Here is a 20,357-nt window from a genome sequence, read left to right as displayed (position 1 = left end):
GAGTCCCGGGAAAGGGGCTAGTATATTTTATATCCCGGAAAAATTACGCCTCCCATTCGATAAACAATTTTTTGCGCAACGGAATCGCTTTGTTCTCGACATCGAGGACAACTAGAGGCATTTTTTCCGGTAGAGTTATGAAACATACTTAACAAATAGTTGGCGTCTCGGATTGTTATAATTATTGTTGACTAAACATCATCCAATTAAGATAGCAATCAATTAGTCGTTTATTATATTTTATCAATCAATGATGACGAATGATACCGGTATTTCTATCTGACTGCGCCAGAAGGAGTGTTATGGTATTCTAGTGTGTGTATGTATGCAACAGAACCGTAGCGCGTCATAAAATTTGTTTTGGACCCTTGGAAAGGTTGCCTTTTTTGACTTTTGTTATATCTTGGAAAAAAAAATAAGTTTTATATAAAGTTTTGTTTACGCACGTTGGCCCTGTGGCCCGGGTGCCCCGTAAAATAATACGGCATTATAAGTACGTAGTAACGACGACCCTGGTATGCGATATACACGTATGTATGGTTTGACAGGTTCTAGGCCATAAAGGATAGTCAGTTTTGAGCTTGAGAGGCATCATTATAGTAGTCTTGGTCGTAAAAATAAGTACCTACTAAGTACCTACATTACAATCGGGAATTTCCTTTTAGAAAAAAAGCTAATGAAGTATTTTATAGCAATACAAATAATAACGCAAACATTATTTTTAGGGTTCCGTACCCAAAGGATAAAACAAGACCCTATTACTGAGACTTCAATGTCTGTCCGTCTGTCTGTCTGTCTGTCTCCAGGCTGTAACTCAAGAACCGCTATAGCTAGACTTCTGAAATTTTCAAAGATTGTAAGTATAATGTATATTTCTGTTGCCGCTATAACAACAAATACTAAAAACAAAATAAAAGTAATATTTAAGGGGGCTCCTATCTATACAAAAATTTTGGCTTGGCGTATTTTTTTTTTGCTTTTTTTTGCTTGATAACGAGCAAAAGAGCCAAAAAAAACGTTATAATGGAAACAGGTAAGCACTTGAAATAAAAAAAATGCCTTTACTGTACTTTCATAATTAAAAATAATATTAAAATAAAATAAAAATTTAAGGGGGACTCCCATACAAAAAAAAAACGATTTTTGGCCTATTTTTGCACTATAACGGTACGCAACCCTTCGTGACCACTTGACCGATTATTTCCGTGAAGGTGTGCCCAAAACAGGTTCAAAGTTAATATTTCTAATGGTTAAATGTTATTACTTAATATGTTAATTACTTATGATTCACCTTGACTTCAGTTAAATGTGTGTAAAACAAAACCCATGTGAAAAGTAATAATAATAAACATTTTGTAGAGTCCGTTAGTTCATGAAATTTCATACTTTTTGTTAGTAAAACTAAATGAATTTAGGAGTTACAATCATGACAAAAAATGGTTTGTTATCCATACTTATATTATAATAAATGGCAAAGCAAAAAAAAATATTTAGTAGTCTGTTTGGTTTAATGTAGCATTCAAACTACTGACTTTATTTAATAGGGGACTTAAATTAATTAGTAGAAATAAACCGCGTACGGCATAACATAGACTCAAGTATTTAGATTAAGTTTTAACTATACAGACAGTATTATATATTTTGTATATACAATAAAGTATACAAAACAAATTAAGTTTATTAAATTTCTTATCATACCTATAATTATTTCAGAATTAAAGAGACTAAGGGTCTGTTTCACCACTTCCTGGTAAGTGCCGGATAGGCTATCCACCACTTAACTTGACAGATAGAGTTTGATAAAAATCTGTAAAAAAAGTTGTAGCTAGCCTATTCGGCACTTTATCAGGAAGTGGTGAAACAGGCTCTAGGTATATTCTACCCATTCAAACATCCAGACAAGTTCACGTTATCGATACGGCCATTTCTGAACTGTAACTAATAAGTATACAAATATTTTTATTAGCTCTTAAGTTCGATCATCGTCAACTTAACATTTCTTTGTATACACACTACTCTACTAATAACAGACACGGAGAATCACAAATTATCATAATTTATAATTTGCCAAAAATGCCGAGACAAGTCTTGTTATTTGTCGATATATTTTGTGAGCAGGGGACAGGGGTAACTCACCCCTCAGACAGGGTGCAGGGTCGCAGCAAGGCGTCGACCTTATAACACAGACTATCCACGAGTCTCCATTCATTTCTACGAAGATTCTAAATGATTCAAGCTAAATTCTATGGTATTGATTGTACGCTGTTGATATTCCGGGTATTTAAAAATATATCGTGTTCAGATTGCACTATTTAGACTGCTTAGCAAACTTTAAAGCTAAATTGTATGCTATTGATTGAACCGTAGGTTTGGATAGTAATATTGATAGAACATAGTATTCTTGCGTTATTTCTACTGTTTGATATAAATTTTAAGCTGATTTCAATAAAGCCAACAGCATACTGTTGGTTTTATCGGATTGTTGGAAAAAAAATTTTTTGGACTATTTCCATGGTTTATGACAATCCGTATCTGTAATGTTAAACTGAAGAAAAAGTGCAAGGTAACCTTGTTTATTACTGCCAAAAATCTCCATATAAACGTACTTCTCCATTTAAATTTCAAACTATCGTAAATCGTTTCAATCTACAATTGATGACACTCAGATTGGCTGATAAGTAAACGATACTTTAATAGGTTGGTATGCATGACTTACTAGTAATATCATAAGCATGATCAAAAAAACATAGCATATAATTAGTACTTAAAAATAAGAAAACTACCGATATTCCAAAAACAAATAATATGGGCCATTTTTTATAAATTAAACCTATATTTATTTAGGGTTCTGCATCATAATATCGATTTCAATCTTAGTTAACCGGCAAAATATTTGATTGACTACATCTCGTAATGTTTAGACAACAAACTCTATGACACACAACAATAACATACCTAGTTAAACAACCACTAGTAATCCATTACACAGACACACACTTAAATATCACTATAATTTTTACTCGGTTGTTTTTTTTTTGTAACCAGCTGTTTTTTTGCCGCAACCCGTGCGGTCGCAATAACGGCGCAGGACCGACTGAGGTAGAGTCGGTTAGGCGCCCGCTGCGTAAACAAACTATAGTATACACTATACTGTATAATATGTAGTATACTATAATATACAGTTACACGGAAAACGGAATTAATTAGTTATTGTTAAGTTAATGCAAATGATGAAAATTTTAAATTAAATATAGTAGGTTCGGTAGTTAATGCTATAAAATTAAAAGTACGATGCACATCTTTTAACGCTCTTAGTCTTTCATTTGTATTCACTTTTTAATTTATGTAAAAAACCAGAAAATCTAGTATTTTATTTATTTCTAAGTCCATAAGTAGCTTTAAAATAAAATGAATGTATGTCAAGGTTGCTAACGACTCTACCACTCTATTACTTGTGATTTCTTAGAGTAACCATCGCGTTCTATTGTTCTTATTGTGTAGTAACAAATTACTTAAATACGTATTTTTAACAAGCTCTTCCTCTTAGTCACTCTTTGTTACATTTCAAAGAATTTGTAAAATCTTTTAAATATTGTTACATAATAACCTAACCGAACCACTTAGCCGATTTGAACGTAAATGAAGACACTTTGAGTTCCACAAAAGAAAATGAAACAGTTTATGTCCCGAAAAAATGTGTTCCTGCGATGCAAACGAATTCGCAACAGCATGGCTGCTCGAATTGTTGACTGCCATAGTGTTTCAAACAGCTTGGACCCCCTGGAATTACGCCGAGATGTTGCTTCACTCTGCATCCTCTGTCGGTTGTATCACGGGGAGTGCTCTGAGGAATTGTTCGGAATCATACCACCTGCAACTTTTCGCTATCGTCCCACGCGAAAAACATACCATCCTCATCACCTTGATGAGTGGCAGTCTTCCACAGTGCGTTTTTCGCGCAACTTTCTGCCGCGCACTGTAAAATTCTGGAATGAACTGTCACCAGCAGTATTTCCGGACCGATACGACCTGCAAACCTTCAAGAAAAGAGCGTATACCCTCTTAAAAGGCCGGCAACGCACCTGCAGCTCTTCTGATGTTGCGAGTGTCCATGGGCGACGGTAGTTGCTTACCATCAGGTGACCCGTTTGCTCGTTTGCCCCCTTATTTAATAAAAAAAAAAAAAAAAAAAACATCTAGTCTATTGCAATGAACAATGTCGCGAACTCTACGTAGAGCGGTATAAAAATATTCATTGAATAGAACTGAATAAACAAAAGGTTCATTTGAATGAATAAACAATGACAACCTGTGGGGGTTATCTCAATTAAATTAGATCAGCTGCATACATTGTATGTTTCAATGATACAACCCAGATACACGAGATATAACAGAGTTTCATTTTAATTCAAAGATAATATTAAAAACTAGATGACCCGGTGAACTTCGTATCACTCTTCTCCTGATAAAAACCTTCCCTGGTCTTCCACGAATATTTCAGTACTAAAACTAGCCAAATCGGTTCAGCTGTTCTCGAGTTTTATCGAGATTTATGAAACTTAAAATTCATTTTTATTTATATAGATTTTGCCTTTTGGGACCTGCCGGCTATGTAACCTGTGTCACTCTCATTCCTTAGCTTAAATTCGACGAGTTGTTTAGGACACAGATCGTGCTATAAACATGCATAGGTACACTTGAAAAACATTAACTTTCTTCTTCGGACGCATTCGACAAAATAGCATTAAATGCAGAAACACTCGTAACTACTGTAGAAGACATACCAAAAAATAAATAACACTGGTTTATTGCATTATTTAAATAATACTATCAAATTACTTTTTATTCATTTTCGCATGATCGTAGGTATGAAGCACAAAAATAGTTATTAAAATTCTTTATCTATCAAACAAATGACGTACATAATTCGCGAAAGTATATAACACAGTTACTAGAAGCCATACTATAACCTTTCATTGACTACTTTTACAGTATCTACAGTATGCTAAGCAGATGGTAATACGCGCATTAGCATAGAAGATAAGGTTCAGGTCATAACGGTACCATATCTGATGGGACCGTTTTGGTAGGACACTGGACATTCGGTGGCTAAATTTGCATTTAGAAACTGGGCTTTAGGCACTTTTTCAAATGTAAGTCTTGGTAAACAAAATTGTAGAGAAGCAATCACAAAAGAGTCTATCTTATTGCTGTTCCCTATAGGAAAAACCCATACACGGTTTATATCGAGTTATAAGGTTAACTAGCTAATTGACCGAGCAAAGCTCGGTTAATCGTTGGAGCCGATTCCGAGATTCCAATTATATATATATACAATAATTGCTCGTTTAAAGATATAAGATAGAGTAAGAGACAGGGGCAGCCAGACCTATGTGATTTAACCTTACCTCTGTAGAAGACATGTAGACAAAAACTTTGTGCTCTTATAAAATGACGAAGATCTGGCTGCTGTTAGAGCAGGACGCGGCATTCTCGTCCGATTGTTTGAGTCTCAAAACGGTTTTGTAGTAGGCCTACTGGCTCTCTTGCCATTATGAATGTACACGATAATTTACCAAATCCTAAAAGTAAAGTGGTAAGTTAGGTTAGGTTAGTGTAAGTGTGTAAGGATTTTTAGTTTTATCTGCCTACGTTTACGAGACACGACATTTTGCTCGACTGCGTCAGGAGGTTTATGCGTTTATTATAGTAATATCAACCTACATTATATAGCCTTGCTCCAGCCTAGAGAAGTAGAGCACGGAGACAATGCACTAATGAGATGAACACACTAATAGTAACTTATTGTAATGTCACTTATGCAATACCTTACTTTTCTTTATATTAACAGCTGCTACTAACAGCTTTATCCACACTAAATTATTAATTCAAAAGTGTCAGTCTGTTAGCTGGTCGTGCTTAACAGCTTATACGATTTTCATGTAATATTGGCATGGAAATACTTTTATGAGTTCTATGACACGGCAAAATATAGTTTTTTCGCGAAGAAATTAAGAAAGGAAGCGAAATGTTTTAAAAATATCACAAAAAACCCCAACAACTTTACAAACATATTTGCGGTCATGTTAAAAATATACAAAATAAAATCCAAGTAGAAACTTCTAACACAAACTGAATTCTTATTGTAACATAGACAATTTCGTTCATATCCTACAGCGTTCCTTTGTATCACAATAATTCTTAGAGGGATAAAGAAATATAATATAATATGTAGTTAGAAAGGCAGATGATTGCACAACAAAGTACCAGGCACGCACTGTATTGTACATCTGCTCAGCCGACCTTTATGCTGGCTGTGCGCCGGGCAGATACAATTGCTAATAACATCATCATCAATGCCCTTAGAGATATTATGTTTCCGTTAATATTACTGCCGAAGTTGAATTGGAATTTGACCAGACCAGATGTTAATCAACGATGGCTTTTTGCTAATGGCCCAGAACGGTCTTGATATACAGAGAATATATTTTTGGTGTCTCTAAAGATAAGGAAATGCAAATATTTTACGACAGCACCAAGAGACATTTAATAATTACTTAACTTTAATTTAATTGAGGGTTTGACATAAAATTTAAGGAGTTAATTTCAAATGAGAGTAAGACCATGTTTCGTAATTTATATAATACAACTTAGGAGCGAGCAAATCCGCATGTCTGTTAAGGTACTGTTCGATTTATAAATGGACTTTATAACAAGTTCTAAGATCATATCTTCCATCATGCTTGTTTAGCTGTCGTAATACCTGTATATACCCGTATACATAGATCTATGTTACATTACATTTATTGAGAGTAGGTATTATAGAAGAGATTACTGATGACATGACGAGTATAGACGCTTAATAAGTGAATAACCGAAGACTCAAATTTTACTTTATTACTTGTAGTGCTGTTCAGAGTCCTATCCTACGTGATGCATCGATATTCGTATTTAATATGAATTTAGTACTTATTTTGGCTCCAAACGGCCTTGTAGAGAATCGCTAAGTCACAGATTACTAAATAGTACTACGTAAGCTAGCTAGATTAAAAGTTTACTTTGATACACAACACTCAATGTCAGTGTGGTCAGATCAAGGCCAGGAACATGTAACCAGTATTACCTTATGTATACCAATACACAATACTTGCATCTGACCAATATAGGTAATAAAGTTCGTTGCATCCATATTCGGATGCGAATGCGAATTTTTGTACTGTATTTAGTACCAATCTGGGTATAAAAACAATAAGGCATCTGTATTTTACAATACTACAAGTGTTTGTGTGCATGGAATACGCTACGAAACTAAGGGAACGATTTTGACGAAGATTCAAAGAAGAGTATGGGGAAAAATATCGGTTACTTTTTACAGAAAAATGTACAGTTCCTGTGAGACACTATTTTACGCGAACATCAGCTGTTTTTAAACCAATTGATGCACGTATAATTTTCTTTAATCTTTATAATATAAATATTGGATTAAAGGTAAAGATGAGAGCAGCAGACAGAACATTAAACTAGTTAATTTTCAAGGATTAAAAAACAACAATACAAGTCTTATTAAAATCTAGTTTGGCGTAGATGTATCAAAATGAGAACTGGTATAAGATTAGTCAGTGTGTCAATCAGTAATTTAGAAATGAAAAGTAACCCACATACGGTTATGTAGCCGAATTACTATTACGGTAATAATAACCATTGTGCAAGACTGAGATGTAGTTTTCAATAAGAGTAACGTTTTTGGTGTCGCTTCAAATAACGTTACAACCACAATACAAACGTGTATAGTATGATAACCCAGCAGTGGTCTTATAAATAACTTTCTGCAACAGTGACTTTTCACTGTATGGACTTTAGGTAGGTTTTGAACGATCAAATCGCGCCTCTAGGTACAATGATAACTAATTAGATGTCATACACATTCTAATTCATGAATGACGTCATCATGATGACAAAAATGCACATTCAGCACAATTCTCTCAAAAGTTAATTGAAATCAAGCTCAAATATGCGTGAAGTCGATTCTTGAACTAACCAAGATATTGTATGTCATTTAAAATACCATTTATACCGTGTCCCAAGTTTTTAAACTTAAAAAACCGGTTCCGGTTTTGAACGGTAAATTACTTTTTCTACTTTTTATTGATTCCCACGTTTTTTACTTCGACAAAGAAAAAAGTAAGGAACTTGACGATGCATATTATCTACAATCAGTTGGAGCTTGACAAAAAACGCTTACAAAGTCAAGCCGGACGATGGATTTTTATTATTTATCTATTTTAATTGAAAGCCTAAAAATTGTAGGATAACTAGCTGTCCCGGCAAACGTTTCTTTGCCATATAAAGTATTTTGCCCGTATTATTTTATTGAAGTGACTAAATAAGTATGTCACCATGGCAACGTCCATCGCTATCCCGTCGCACAAACAATGGTCGCCGTCAGTCTCGAGTTGTAATAATTCACTAATATATTTAATTCAATAAATGCACTTATCAATATAAAAATTACCCAGTAGCCGATTCTCAGACCCACTGAATATGCATATAAAATTTGGTTAAAATCAGTAAAGCCGTTTCGGAGGAGTACGCGGACTAACATTGTGACACGAGTATTTTATATATAAGATAATACTTTTTATTTAAACCAATATGTCTACCTCTGTCCTTTTATTACCCTGTCCTCTCTTCTAACCTCTGTCCTTTTCCGGAACTCAAACTATCACAGTACTAAATATTATCGAAATCCGTTCAGTAGCTTTTGCGTGAGGAATCAACAAATTTTCCGTCTGAACACTAGCGTGATTAAATTAGATGCACTCAATAACTGCAATATATTTAAAAGCAATAGTCAAATTGACGTAACGTGAGTATTTACGGCAGTGCGCGTGCCACTAACCCACAATCGCCACCGGAACGTATGTCGAAACCGAGAGTACTACGTCATGCGCGATTATTATGCGATTAGTGTACCTTGTAGTATAGATGTTATGAGAAGAACAATGGTTTGCACTCCGGGAGTGCCGGAAGAAGTTAAAAGGAAACAGCTCAGGCATACGTTTTCATAGTGCTGTAGAAAAATATATTTACTCTCCTACGTCACGTTGGCTATCTTTTCTCTTTCCGTCTTATGAATTTTCTATCAGGTCACGTGCCCTGAGAAAAAAAAGCGCTCAACCCCTCTAAAGAAGTTTCTTAGGATAGATAAGATATATCTAGATAATTAATTTTCTGTCTAGTATGCAGTTCTGTCATCATAATATTAATAGGAAAGCGGCAGCTAAAAAGCGTTCAAAAGGTATTTTACAAAGTCTCGAGATGGAGTAAACAATCACTCTGTATAATTAAATCTTTAAATTCTCTACCACATCAAGTAAGAAGATATTTTATAACTTATCTTTATTTTAACACACACGTAAATCATATGAAACCTAATGCAAAACCTAAAAAGGTCAAAATCACGTCTCAAGTCTAGACTGAGTCTAGACAAGCGAGTTTATGACCCCGAGGGAATCGATACACGTGGCAACCGAAACGCACTTGAAACTCCTCTGTGGTTGCACCCGGAACCTCTAATGTCTAATATTCACAAAAAAATGGCTCTAAATTATAATAATCAAAATAATGACGCACAGATTTCCATATAAATTTTGATATTATACGGGAAGTTTAATCAGGACTTAGGACTAAGAGTCGGATCATAAAGAAACGAAGAGCGACTTGACGAGACATAGGTGTACAAAACTAAAAATAGTACCTATGACATCGCTTGAAATTTCAATTTCGTTTAAACCGCTAAAACATCATAGCATCTGTTTTGATAAGAGGTAGACAGTTCATCTATCATCAACATTGATTTCAAACAATAAACAACGCAAGTGAAAAGATAAACTAAGGAAAACCTGTCCAAAACTCTCACTGCAACTCACAAGCACTCGGGGACTGCCGCGGTAAAGCTATTGCATTTTTAACAACCTAATATGCAATTATAATTCACATACGTCAGGTCGCACGCACACAAACACCGTGCCGAAGTCTGCCGAACTGCCGCACCTCCGAGTGAGGGGTGTCAGGTTTATTTTCGTTACTGAATTTCTTGATTCTGTTGCCGCGCTTAAAGCCCGCGATATAAGCTTTGCATTAGTGATTAACTTAAAACCACAAAAACTGGGCATAAGTGAAAAGGCGCTTGCGATGCGTACTTCTACCTCTATAACATTAGATCAGTGCATATCTCACAAGAGAAGGTGAAATCAGAGGAAACAGTTATATAACGCGATTAGTTATCACTTCCTTGAGTGTTATGGGCATGTAGGAAGACTGGGCAGCTAATGATTATATTTACTGCATTTTCTGCTGTCACTTTTAATGGGGATTTACACGGACAAGCTTATAAAGTCTCCTATAAACGGCCGATCGGTTCGAACTGATGACAGACCGACCTGACCAGCGTGGATGTACCATCAATGAAACCTTTCGATCGCGGAAAAACGAGACACAATAGCTTATATTCTATTGTTATCGCGGCCGGATGTGGCCGCTTGGGGCTTCATAAATTCAAAGTCAGGTGGACCTATATTGTAATTTCGTCGAGTTACGTCAATTCAATGATAGCCATGGTTTGTTAGCTATCTATATAAATAAAAATCATTTTAAATTTTGTTAGTCTCGCTAAAAATCGAGAACGGCTGTACCGATTTGGCTCATTTTGGTCCTGAAATATTTCTGTAAGACCAGGGAAAGTTCTCCGGGTCATCTAGTGTTTAATATAAGCGACCAAAACTCCTAGCCTATTAATTAACTTTGTAGGTTAAAAAAAGTCCGGTCAACCGTTAGATCGGTCTGCGATCAGTTCAACTGAATCGGCCTTTCTGTGTATGGACATGATTTTCAACATGTTTCCTTCCATCGTCAGTTTCATACATAGGATTAAAACTATAGCGTTGATGATAGCGTTTATATTAACAGGATATAATGGTGATAGGATTTCTTTTTATTGGTATTATTGTGGTGATAGAGCTAGTTAACGTGGGGCCATCTGGGGTCACGACTCACGACATACAATTAGTGGTGGCAGGGTTGTCAACACAACTATAATATATTAAATTATGGGTTTAATAGAAAGCGCATCTACACAATATGCTTGAGAAGCATATTGTGTAGATACACAATATGCTTCTCAAGCTTAAATCATTAACAACTTTTAGACTGACGTTACCAAGGACCTGTTACAAGGACTGATACTAATAGAAGAGTGTAGAGTATAAGTTACTTATGAGTTATGACTCATTTTGTACCTACCTGTGACGGTGTACTTTTCATTTATTTCGAGAAAAATCTCTTTATCGAATTAAGATCTGATTTTCGATTCGATCCGAACCAAGACTCACGGAAGCTGAATTTAGTGTGTATAGCTAATAGCAAAGAAATAGTTCTACGTCTACTCCTGACCGTATCTTCACAGGATCGGATTGGAGTTCTGTAGTCAGTAGTAATGCGAAGCCGCCCTAAGATTTATTTTTCAAGTTTCAAAGTTGACAGCCCTACAAGAGGTTATTGTCACATTATCCTGTCTGGCGTTGCAGTTAGTGAAATTAACACCGTCCTCAACATTGTGCTGTTATTTTGCTGGGTAATTTTAAACACTCAAGTGAGCAAGCCTAATAAGTATCCCTCGATCGCAGATTCTTGGAAAATAATTAATTTGAATAAGTAATAAATTACCTACTAATATTATAACGGCGAAAGTTTATTTGGATGTATGGATGTTTGTTACTCTTTCACGCAAAAACTACTGAACAGATTTTAATGAAACTTTACAATAATATAGCTTATATATCAAAATAACACATAGGCTACAATTTTAACCGACTTTCAAAATTCAAATTCGGGAGGTGTTATGTTCGTTTTTTTATGTTCAACGATTACTCCACCGTTTGTAAACGAATTTTCAAAATTTTTCTTTTGGTATATAGGGTATAATCTCAATTTGGTATTATATTCACAAAAGTGGTGATCTGATGAAGGATCCATAAGTAATCGAGGGAGCTCCTCAAAATTTATAGGAAAACATGTGGTGACTTCGGTTTCGAGAGAAGTATTCTAAGGATATGCTACAAAAAAGTAAGATTTTGCACCGAGGTATACCTGGTATACCGTGGTTCGGAAGGTGCTGAGAGAACTCCTGATTCTTTATAGATACAAGATTGGGAGTTTCGGCGTTGTTTTAAGAACGGAAAGCATATCCTACTATGCAAATTACATTCATCATCATCATCATCACTACCATAATATTAAACCATGCATCGTCCCATGATTATGAGCCTATTATGACCCTGTTATTGGTACTTTTCATAGTCTTTTAGATCGAGACTCGAATTTGTCAAGAGATAATTTAAAAAAATATATACTTTAATATTATAAACCTGAAGAGTATGTTTGCTTGAACGCGCTAATCTCAGGAACTACAAGTCCGATTTAAGAACTTATTTCAGTGTTAGATTGCTCATTTATCGAATAAACCTATATATTATAACGCTAACCTAATACGACCGAAGAAACTCAGGAAAATGTGGGAAAAACGGGGGAAATATTAGAAAGGGTTTATCTCACGAACTACTGGAGCAATTTTTATGGCAATATTTACGTGAAGGGAGTATAGCTATTTTTTATGGGAAAATGTACGGTTTCTGTAAATTTCTTAATTATCGCGGGCGAAGCCACGCGGGACATCTAGTATATTATACAAACATTTAATAAAGTTAAAAAAAATTAATACTTTGTTTATAATAACTTTTTAACTTGAACAAAAAACTATAAATCCAAGTAATATTGTCAAAAAAAATTTGGTTTCATTTATCATCACATAATTTAACAATAAAAAAAATTTTCTTAACTCTTCTCTTGAAAATATTATTATTTTTAGAAACAAATTTTTTTCTTAATAAGTAACAATATTTAATTGTTTATAATCGTTTTTTAAATATTTCTAATGTTAAAATTAATATTGATAGTGAAATAGGCTGGAGGCTGGAAGGTTTCTGAAGATAAAATACTTTTTGCGAGCCTAGCCTTCACTAACTATGCACCGTTTTGTGACGGGAATAAATCGGTAGACAAGATATTTTAAGAGCCCAGAGATGCCTAAAATAATCCCTGACCTGATCCTGGATGGTGATGATGATGATGATGATGAGGGGGTGATGACCAGAAGTGCGTAACAAATCATACAAATGAGGAAAATATGTTTGTCAGTATTAGCTCAGGACCTACTTCCTTCAGTGTTTCAAAAAAAAATCTCGATCACAACCATAGTGATATTTAAGAAATTTCGAGACAGAGCAGTAGTTGATTGATTTTTTTAGTTGTATAAAGGCAAATTAAGGTTATTGCTTATTGAGATTAATTATCATAAAGCATTATAACAATTCGCAAAATTAATACTTCGTTTTATTCATTTCTTCAACTTAATTTTAATTTTTAATTTGGGGTCAGTAGAGACCCCATGCGACTACTTGTGTGAGTTTTTTTATGCGCCTAATTAAGGGTTAAACAATAGAAATATAAAAAAAAATTATAAACAATTAAATATTGTTATTAAGAAAAAAAGTTAATTCTAAAAATCATAATATTTTCTAGAGCATAAAGTTAAGAAAAATAAATTTTTAAAAGCGTCGAAGTTGTCCATTTGTTTCTAATTTTTTTTTCAACAAATGGCGGAGATTTTCTTTTTAGTTAGGTAATACATGTCTTTCATTAATATAAAACAATTATGTGATGATAAATGAAACAATTTTTTTTTGACAATATTACCTACTTGGATTTCTATGTTTTTGTATAAGTTATAAAATTATTATTTAAACAAAGTATTGATTTTTATTTACTTTTATGGCGTGATCTGTATGTATATAAAAGGGCTCCACGAACTGAAAAATTTTTACGAAAATTATTTAAAAAAAAATTTTATGTACAATGACGGAAGTTCGAGAAAATTTACATTTGTCCAATTTGTTGAAAAATTAACTTTAAGTTAAATTTCCAACGGGAGCGAATTCTTTGAAGTGTTCGGAATACACCATAAGTTTTTTATTTTTTTAAATTAATATTTAATACCTTAAAAAATAATCAGTGTGACGTGCTCGGTTTTGAAGCCGCGCGCGCTACATAAAAATGCCGCGCGGAGGCCTATTACGACCGTTAAATTACGGCGTACGGTGGGCACACGGCGCGGGCGTACGCTTTTCGCAGTAAATTAGTAACTAATCCATGGTAATCTACTCGACACAACTGTACACGCTCGAGATAAAAATTATACTAGAAGCACTAAATGAGGTGGGCGCACGCGATCGGTGCCCGCTCGCGGATTCGTGGCCCGCGGCGGTCTTTAGACGCGTGCGCCCGCGCCCGTATCCGCCCGTGCTTTAGCGTTGGCCCTCAGGGCCGGGACACAAAAACACTATACGACGTCGTTTCGTGTCTTTGTGTCCCGGCCCTTAGATGTCTGTATGTCAAATCTAACATTTATTTTTAAATTAAATATTAAAATAAATAAAAAGCATTCTAAAATTAAAAAAAGATAGGTGAAAATAATAGCGAAATTATCTTATCAACTCCCAAGCGGCCCAAGCGGGCCGCGATAAGTGATAAAAATAGATTTCCAAGAAGCGCGATCGAAGAATTAACCGGTTAATATGGGTTTTCAAAATCGTTTGTGTGTTAGTAACCGGTAATCTTTACCATTTAGGTTACGTAAAAACCGTTCGCTTGTTTAACCGGTAAATAAAAGAACGATATATTTACCGGTTTTTAACCGAAATAAACCGGTATTTTCAAACCGGTTCCGAGCCCTGACAAAATCATTACTCAATATTTAGATTCGTCGTAGGCAAAATAGATACTCGAAAATTTTCAATATGGTGTAAGCAATATCCACCTTTATTCATAAAACTATTTATCATATATGACAGACAGCACACCTTGAACAGTTAATTAATAATGCAGTGTTGTAAATGCGCAACAAACTTTCAACAAAATCGGTTCAGCGGTCCAAATCGCCGAAGGGTATGGAAATACTTTGAGGAAAGGACATGGGACACTTTTCATTACGCAAAATTATACCCTATGATTTTCCGGGCGCGATATACGAATTTTTGCGCAAAACAGTTGCGGGTTATAATCTTTCTCCTATACATTTGTTAGTAAATAGTAAGAAAGTTAGTTAAATTAAAACGTTTTATTGAAACCCAGCAAGTTATCACTGCAATCAGCTACTGGGTTTGTGGAGCGATTGTGCAACACCTACCGGAACGCACGTTGTTAGGTCTCAATTCGATATAGCAAAATCTAGATTTATTATTTCCTAGGTCTAGCGCGATACTTTTAAACTGTTACATGATTATTATTATATAAACTCATCATGATATTTGAGCACTGGTTTTACCTGAAATCGCTAATGTAAGTTATACTTAGCTAAGTTTTCTTTAACTGCACGCTCTAACATCTAAGAATTTTTTTACTGAAAATGTCAGGTTGGTTATGTTTTACGAATGTATGCCTGTATCTTTCTTACCAATATGTTTCGTCTCCAATATGTCTATGATTTTTAACGATATTATGTGAATCCTAAGTGCGAATCCAACCAGGGCCTGTAGACAAGTGGCAAAACGCTAACGCTATCGCTAACCCTAGCGCTACAAAATGTATGGATTTGACATTAGTATTCGCTAGCGAATCGATGACTTATGTCAAATCGCATACATTTTGTAGCGCTAGCGTTAGCGTTAGCGCTTTGCCACTTGTCTACAGGCCCTGGTTGGATTCGCACTTAGGATTCACATAATATCGTTAAAAATCATAGACATATTGGAGACACTACAAGTTTCATACCTTACTAGAAATGTTGATATTAAAATTAAGGGAAGCTTGCACAAATAGATCCAAACTTACAAAATCCAATCGTAAGTATTAATTGCCAATAACAACCTCTAAAGCGATAACATAAATGATAACTCCGTGGATGAGTCACGGTAGGCGTCACCTCTCGGCTCTCGTCACGCGGAATACCCAGTGAAAGTTCAGCTGTGACGTCATTCGTGTTATTTATGGTTTTATATTATGCGGCCTCTACATTGAAGCACGATGGACAAATAGGTAATTATGAAAGTTTAGAGATCTATGTAAGTATGGGATAGACGTCAATTATATGAAGGCAGTAGACAGACACAATATCATCCATCAATCATCCAATAAGAAGAGAGGCTTTTTGAATCATCAGTATTATTTAAATATAATCAGAACTGGAGATTGATGTAGCCTAATAAACTCATGATACTTATGATTATCACCTGGTTGGTACAACGGTAAAGGACGATCTTCATTCTTATTCTCTATTGTTACTATAATACCTCTATAACTATGCTGAGCAAAAAGTGTACTCTTGTCTTCACACCATTCATTGTTCATGTGACCTACTAGTTACTCTTAGTAACACGGCTTAGCTAATAATGTGTTACTGATCATGACCCTGTTTAATGAGAATTTTCTGATCGACGCTTTAGAATATTTACTGGGGTGGCTATCCCCGACCGGCAAGACTTGTAGCAAAACCAACAACAAAAACAAGTATAGCTAACAAATGACGAATAACTTAAATTTTAAAGTTGAAACTAAATTGTAGCTGAGGGGCTTACTGGGCTGACGTTGCAAGCCTGCCTTAGTTTATTTATTTTAAAGAACCGGCAAATGCGAGTTGGACTCGCCCTGCATGAAGAGTTCCGCAGCAGCAATAAGGTTTATTTTTATGAAATTAAGAGGCTTTTGATTTATTTTCATATTTCAGTTGATTTAATGAAAGTTAAATTAAGGTTTACCATTTATGACGTATAAAAAAAAACTACTGGCTAGATCTCGTTCGAACCATGTAGTAATGTATATCATATATTTTTTTAATATTTTTTCCATTTTTGCATCAAAATCTTAAAGCGGTTCACAGATTTCATCTACTTGTACCAAGTTTCAATAGTATAGCTCTTATAGTTTCGGAGAAAGATGGCTGTGACATACGGACGGACAGACAGACAGACATGACGAATCTATAAGGGTTCCGTTTTTTGCCATTTGGCTACGGAACCCTAAAAATGTAGCCACGAGACTAACATAAATTATACTGTTTATTCACGAGCATGTATCGAGATTTTAACTTCCATAAGTGACCTCAAAATAATTATTGTTAAAAGTCAAATTTCTGTAGGTATGAAATGACTATTATATTATTAGTAGTACCTAGTGTAATCAGCACTTTCATAATAACTTTCTCTTTAATCCAAGAAAAGTGATTAACTTTTTGCTTCACTAGTCACTACATCGCCTTTTTGTGGAGATTTAGGGTTTTTGTGGACAAAATTACCCAATCATTATCTCGTTATGGGCACGATTACCGCAATGTTACATAAGGCTTATCTTTTTCTGCTAGGCTGTTTACACAAACGACACCAACCGCGAAAAACACCATTCATAATACTTCCAAAAAAGAAAAAATGGGCAGTAGACATTTTTTCGCTATTTCTCTTTTTAGTTATAATAATATTATAATATTATATATCCATAAAGAGAAATATATAACTCACCTATATATCATTAGACTGTCAAATAATTGTAATTGAATAGTAGAAGACTTGCTAATTATTGTTATCGCCAATCCTTGAAAAATTTACACAACAATTTATTTCACATGTCCTACCACCTACATTTCGGTAGTTTCTCATAAATATGCAAAGAAAATACAAAATGTGCAAAACATTATTAACTTGACATGATAACAATATGATTATTAATTACGTGCAGGTGGCATAGTTTTTTTTTTCTATAAGACGTCTGCAGTTGTTGTGATATTATAATTTAACTGATTTTATTGGAGTTTGGATCATTACAAATTATACAAGTGGCAAAGAATATTTTGAAGAACAGACCTCATAGGCAGGTGTTACACACTTGCGCTCTGTTTCGCCGAGTGAGTGAGTTTACCGGAGGGCCAATCCCCTACCCTATTCCACTACCTACTCTCTACAATTCCCTTCTCTTCCCTACCCTCCCCTATTACCCTATTCTTTCTTAAAAGGCCGGCAACGCACTTGCAGCTCTTCTGATGCTGCGAGTGTCCATGGGCGACGGAAGTTGCTTTCCATCAGGTGACCCGTTTTCTCGTTAGCCCCCTTATTTCATAAAAAATAAAGACTGCCTGCAGTACCTGCTGTGAAGTGCTGTGCTAAGGTGGCAAGTGGCAACACTGTATCTGTCTATCATACACATATAATATAATCACAGAAAAATTTTGAACTTTACATTTTTTTGAACGTTAAATTATCACGATTCTAGTATCACGCGATTCACAAGTGTACTGTGATACAGCGATTCGGCCTATTACACCATCAATATTATCACGGAATCGTTATAATATTGATGCGTGTAATACTTGCCACAGATCTTCAATATAAAGTCTTAAGTGACGTATGAGAATCATAATATTAATGTAACTCGAAACTTCATATTGCATATCAAAAATTTGTCTTTCGTTTATCGCGATTTGTGGCATCAGTTTGCAAATTTAATGGTGAAAATGTTTGCGACTTCTGAACGCACCGTCGCATACCATTGCCTTTGACTCCGACGTTCTGACTTTTATGTATGTTCCGACTTCCGACTGTTATGAACGTTTTTGTTGACTCGTCGACTGTGACGTTCTTTTATGTTAATTTCAAAGTTTTTTTGATATGCGGTTATGCCCAGAAAGTTGCTTTTTTATCGTAGATCCCACATTTTTTATTAAGAATCATTATATTTTTTTACATATTTTATATTTGCCAGGGATTGACGTAAACCGAACAGTTTTGAATTTCAAGCTATAACATATTATTTTGAAACAATTAGTTTTGTCGCCCGGACCAATAATAATAATAAATCATAATATGATGTACGGTTACTGAAGTTAATTAGCCACAGATGGCACCTCTGATTGGCTGACGGAAAACGCGTAAAAAAGGAAGGTCTACAAACATATATTTAATGGTCACAAAAAACTCAATCGTTTGCGGTAATCTGTAAGTCATCATTACTAGCTATTGTTTTGGCTCGTGTTACAGTGTATGGTTGAGTCCATGTCTCTTTGCTTTACGTTTACTATGAAAATGTACACTAACGTAATAAAGAAGTAGTTTGTTTTTTTGTCTGAAACTACTGGTCCGATTGCAAAAAATTAAACATCGATAGAAGGCTGGTGTGTTTCTGAATAACATAATATTATCTAATATACAAAATTCTCATGTCACAGTGTTTGTGCGCGAACTCCTCCAAAACGACTCAACCTATTTTAATAACATTTTGTATGTACCATCGAGGAAGTTGATTCCTATGCAATTGACAGTTATTTGGTCGAATATGTCAATTCAATGTTAATTGTGATCTGTCAGCTGGGTTTGACGTAACGCAAACAAACTACTTAGGTCCCCGATTTGCATAGGAATCAACTTCTCTGATAGTACATTCGTTAGACCTGAGAATAGGTTTTTACTATTTGACCGAGCTTTGCTCGGTATTCGATAAAACACGAATAAAATGACATTTTCTGAAAATGATTCCTAGCTAGATCGATTTATCGCCCCCGAAACCCCGTATATACTAAATTTCATGAAAATCGTTGGAGCCGATTCCGAGATTCCAATTATATATAAACAAGAATTGCTCGTTTAAAGATACTTATAAGACTAGAAACAATTTATACGACAAAACAACGTTTGCCGGGTCAGCTGGTTTTATGTAGGTATAAAATGTATTTTTTTTCTGAAATTATTTCGTTTTCAAAATTCCAAGCCACGGGTAAAAGCAAGTTGGTAATATAAAGTGACTGACCTCTGTCGCCGCGTGTTGATGTGTCGCACCTCCCGGCCGCCACTGCTCTCACCGTCGCTGCCCGACCCGCCCTCCATCGCGGCGACGGACAGGGACTTGCTCACCTAAGATAAGAGATGATAATATAATAATTATTACAAGACAGATACCACAGGTGTCATTTTTAAATAAATAAAACACCCAATTATTCTCGATATGCGGACCAAAACACAAAATTATTATTATTAGAACTTCAAGAGGTCATACTACAGAAAGTCCTATTATTGGCTTAGTATGACGTGGAATACATTATTTGATACTTGATATAGATCAAAACACCTGAATAATAACACTTCAAAAGTTGGATATTATGTTAATTGATGTAGATCAACGCACCCAATTATTCTTACTCCAAGATGTTATACTACATTTTTTTTATTATTGGCATATCTAGTATCAAAGTACGTAGACCTCTT

The 20,357-nt window shown here is 34.9% G+C and overlaps 1 protein-coding gene across 7 annotated transcripts in view; it reads right to left on the bottom strand.

Moving 5' to 3' along the window:
- LOC121739025 (supervillin-like) overlaps nucleotides 1-20,357 on the bottom strand; it is a 246,601-nt gene that overhangs the window by 97,131 nt on the left and 129,113 nt on the right. For all 7 annotated transcript variants that reach the window (XM_042131332.1, XM_042131333.1, XM_042131336.1 and 4 more), the window contains one exon: nucleotides 19,903-20,006. In XM_042131332.1, coding sequence (XP_041987266.1) covers nucleotides 19,903-20,006 — 104 coding nt within the window. The remainder of the gene's footprint in view (nucleotides 1-19,902; nucleotides 20,007-20,357) is intronic.

The sequence above is a fragment of the Aricia agestis genome, chromosome Z, assembly GCF_905147365.1.
Source record: "Aricia agestis chromosome Z, ilAriAges1.1, whole genome shotgun sequence".
In the NCBI taxonomy this organism is placed as follows: domain Eukaryota; kingdom Metazoa; phylum Arthropoda; class Insecta; order Lepidoptera; family Lycaenidae; genus Aricia; species Aricia agestis.
This window is presented reverse-complemented; position numbering and strand designations above follow the sequence as displayed.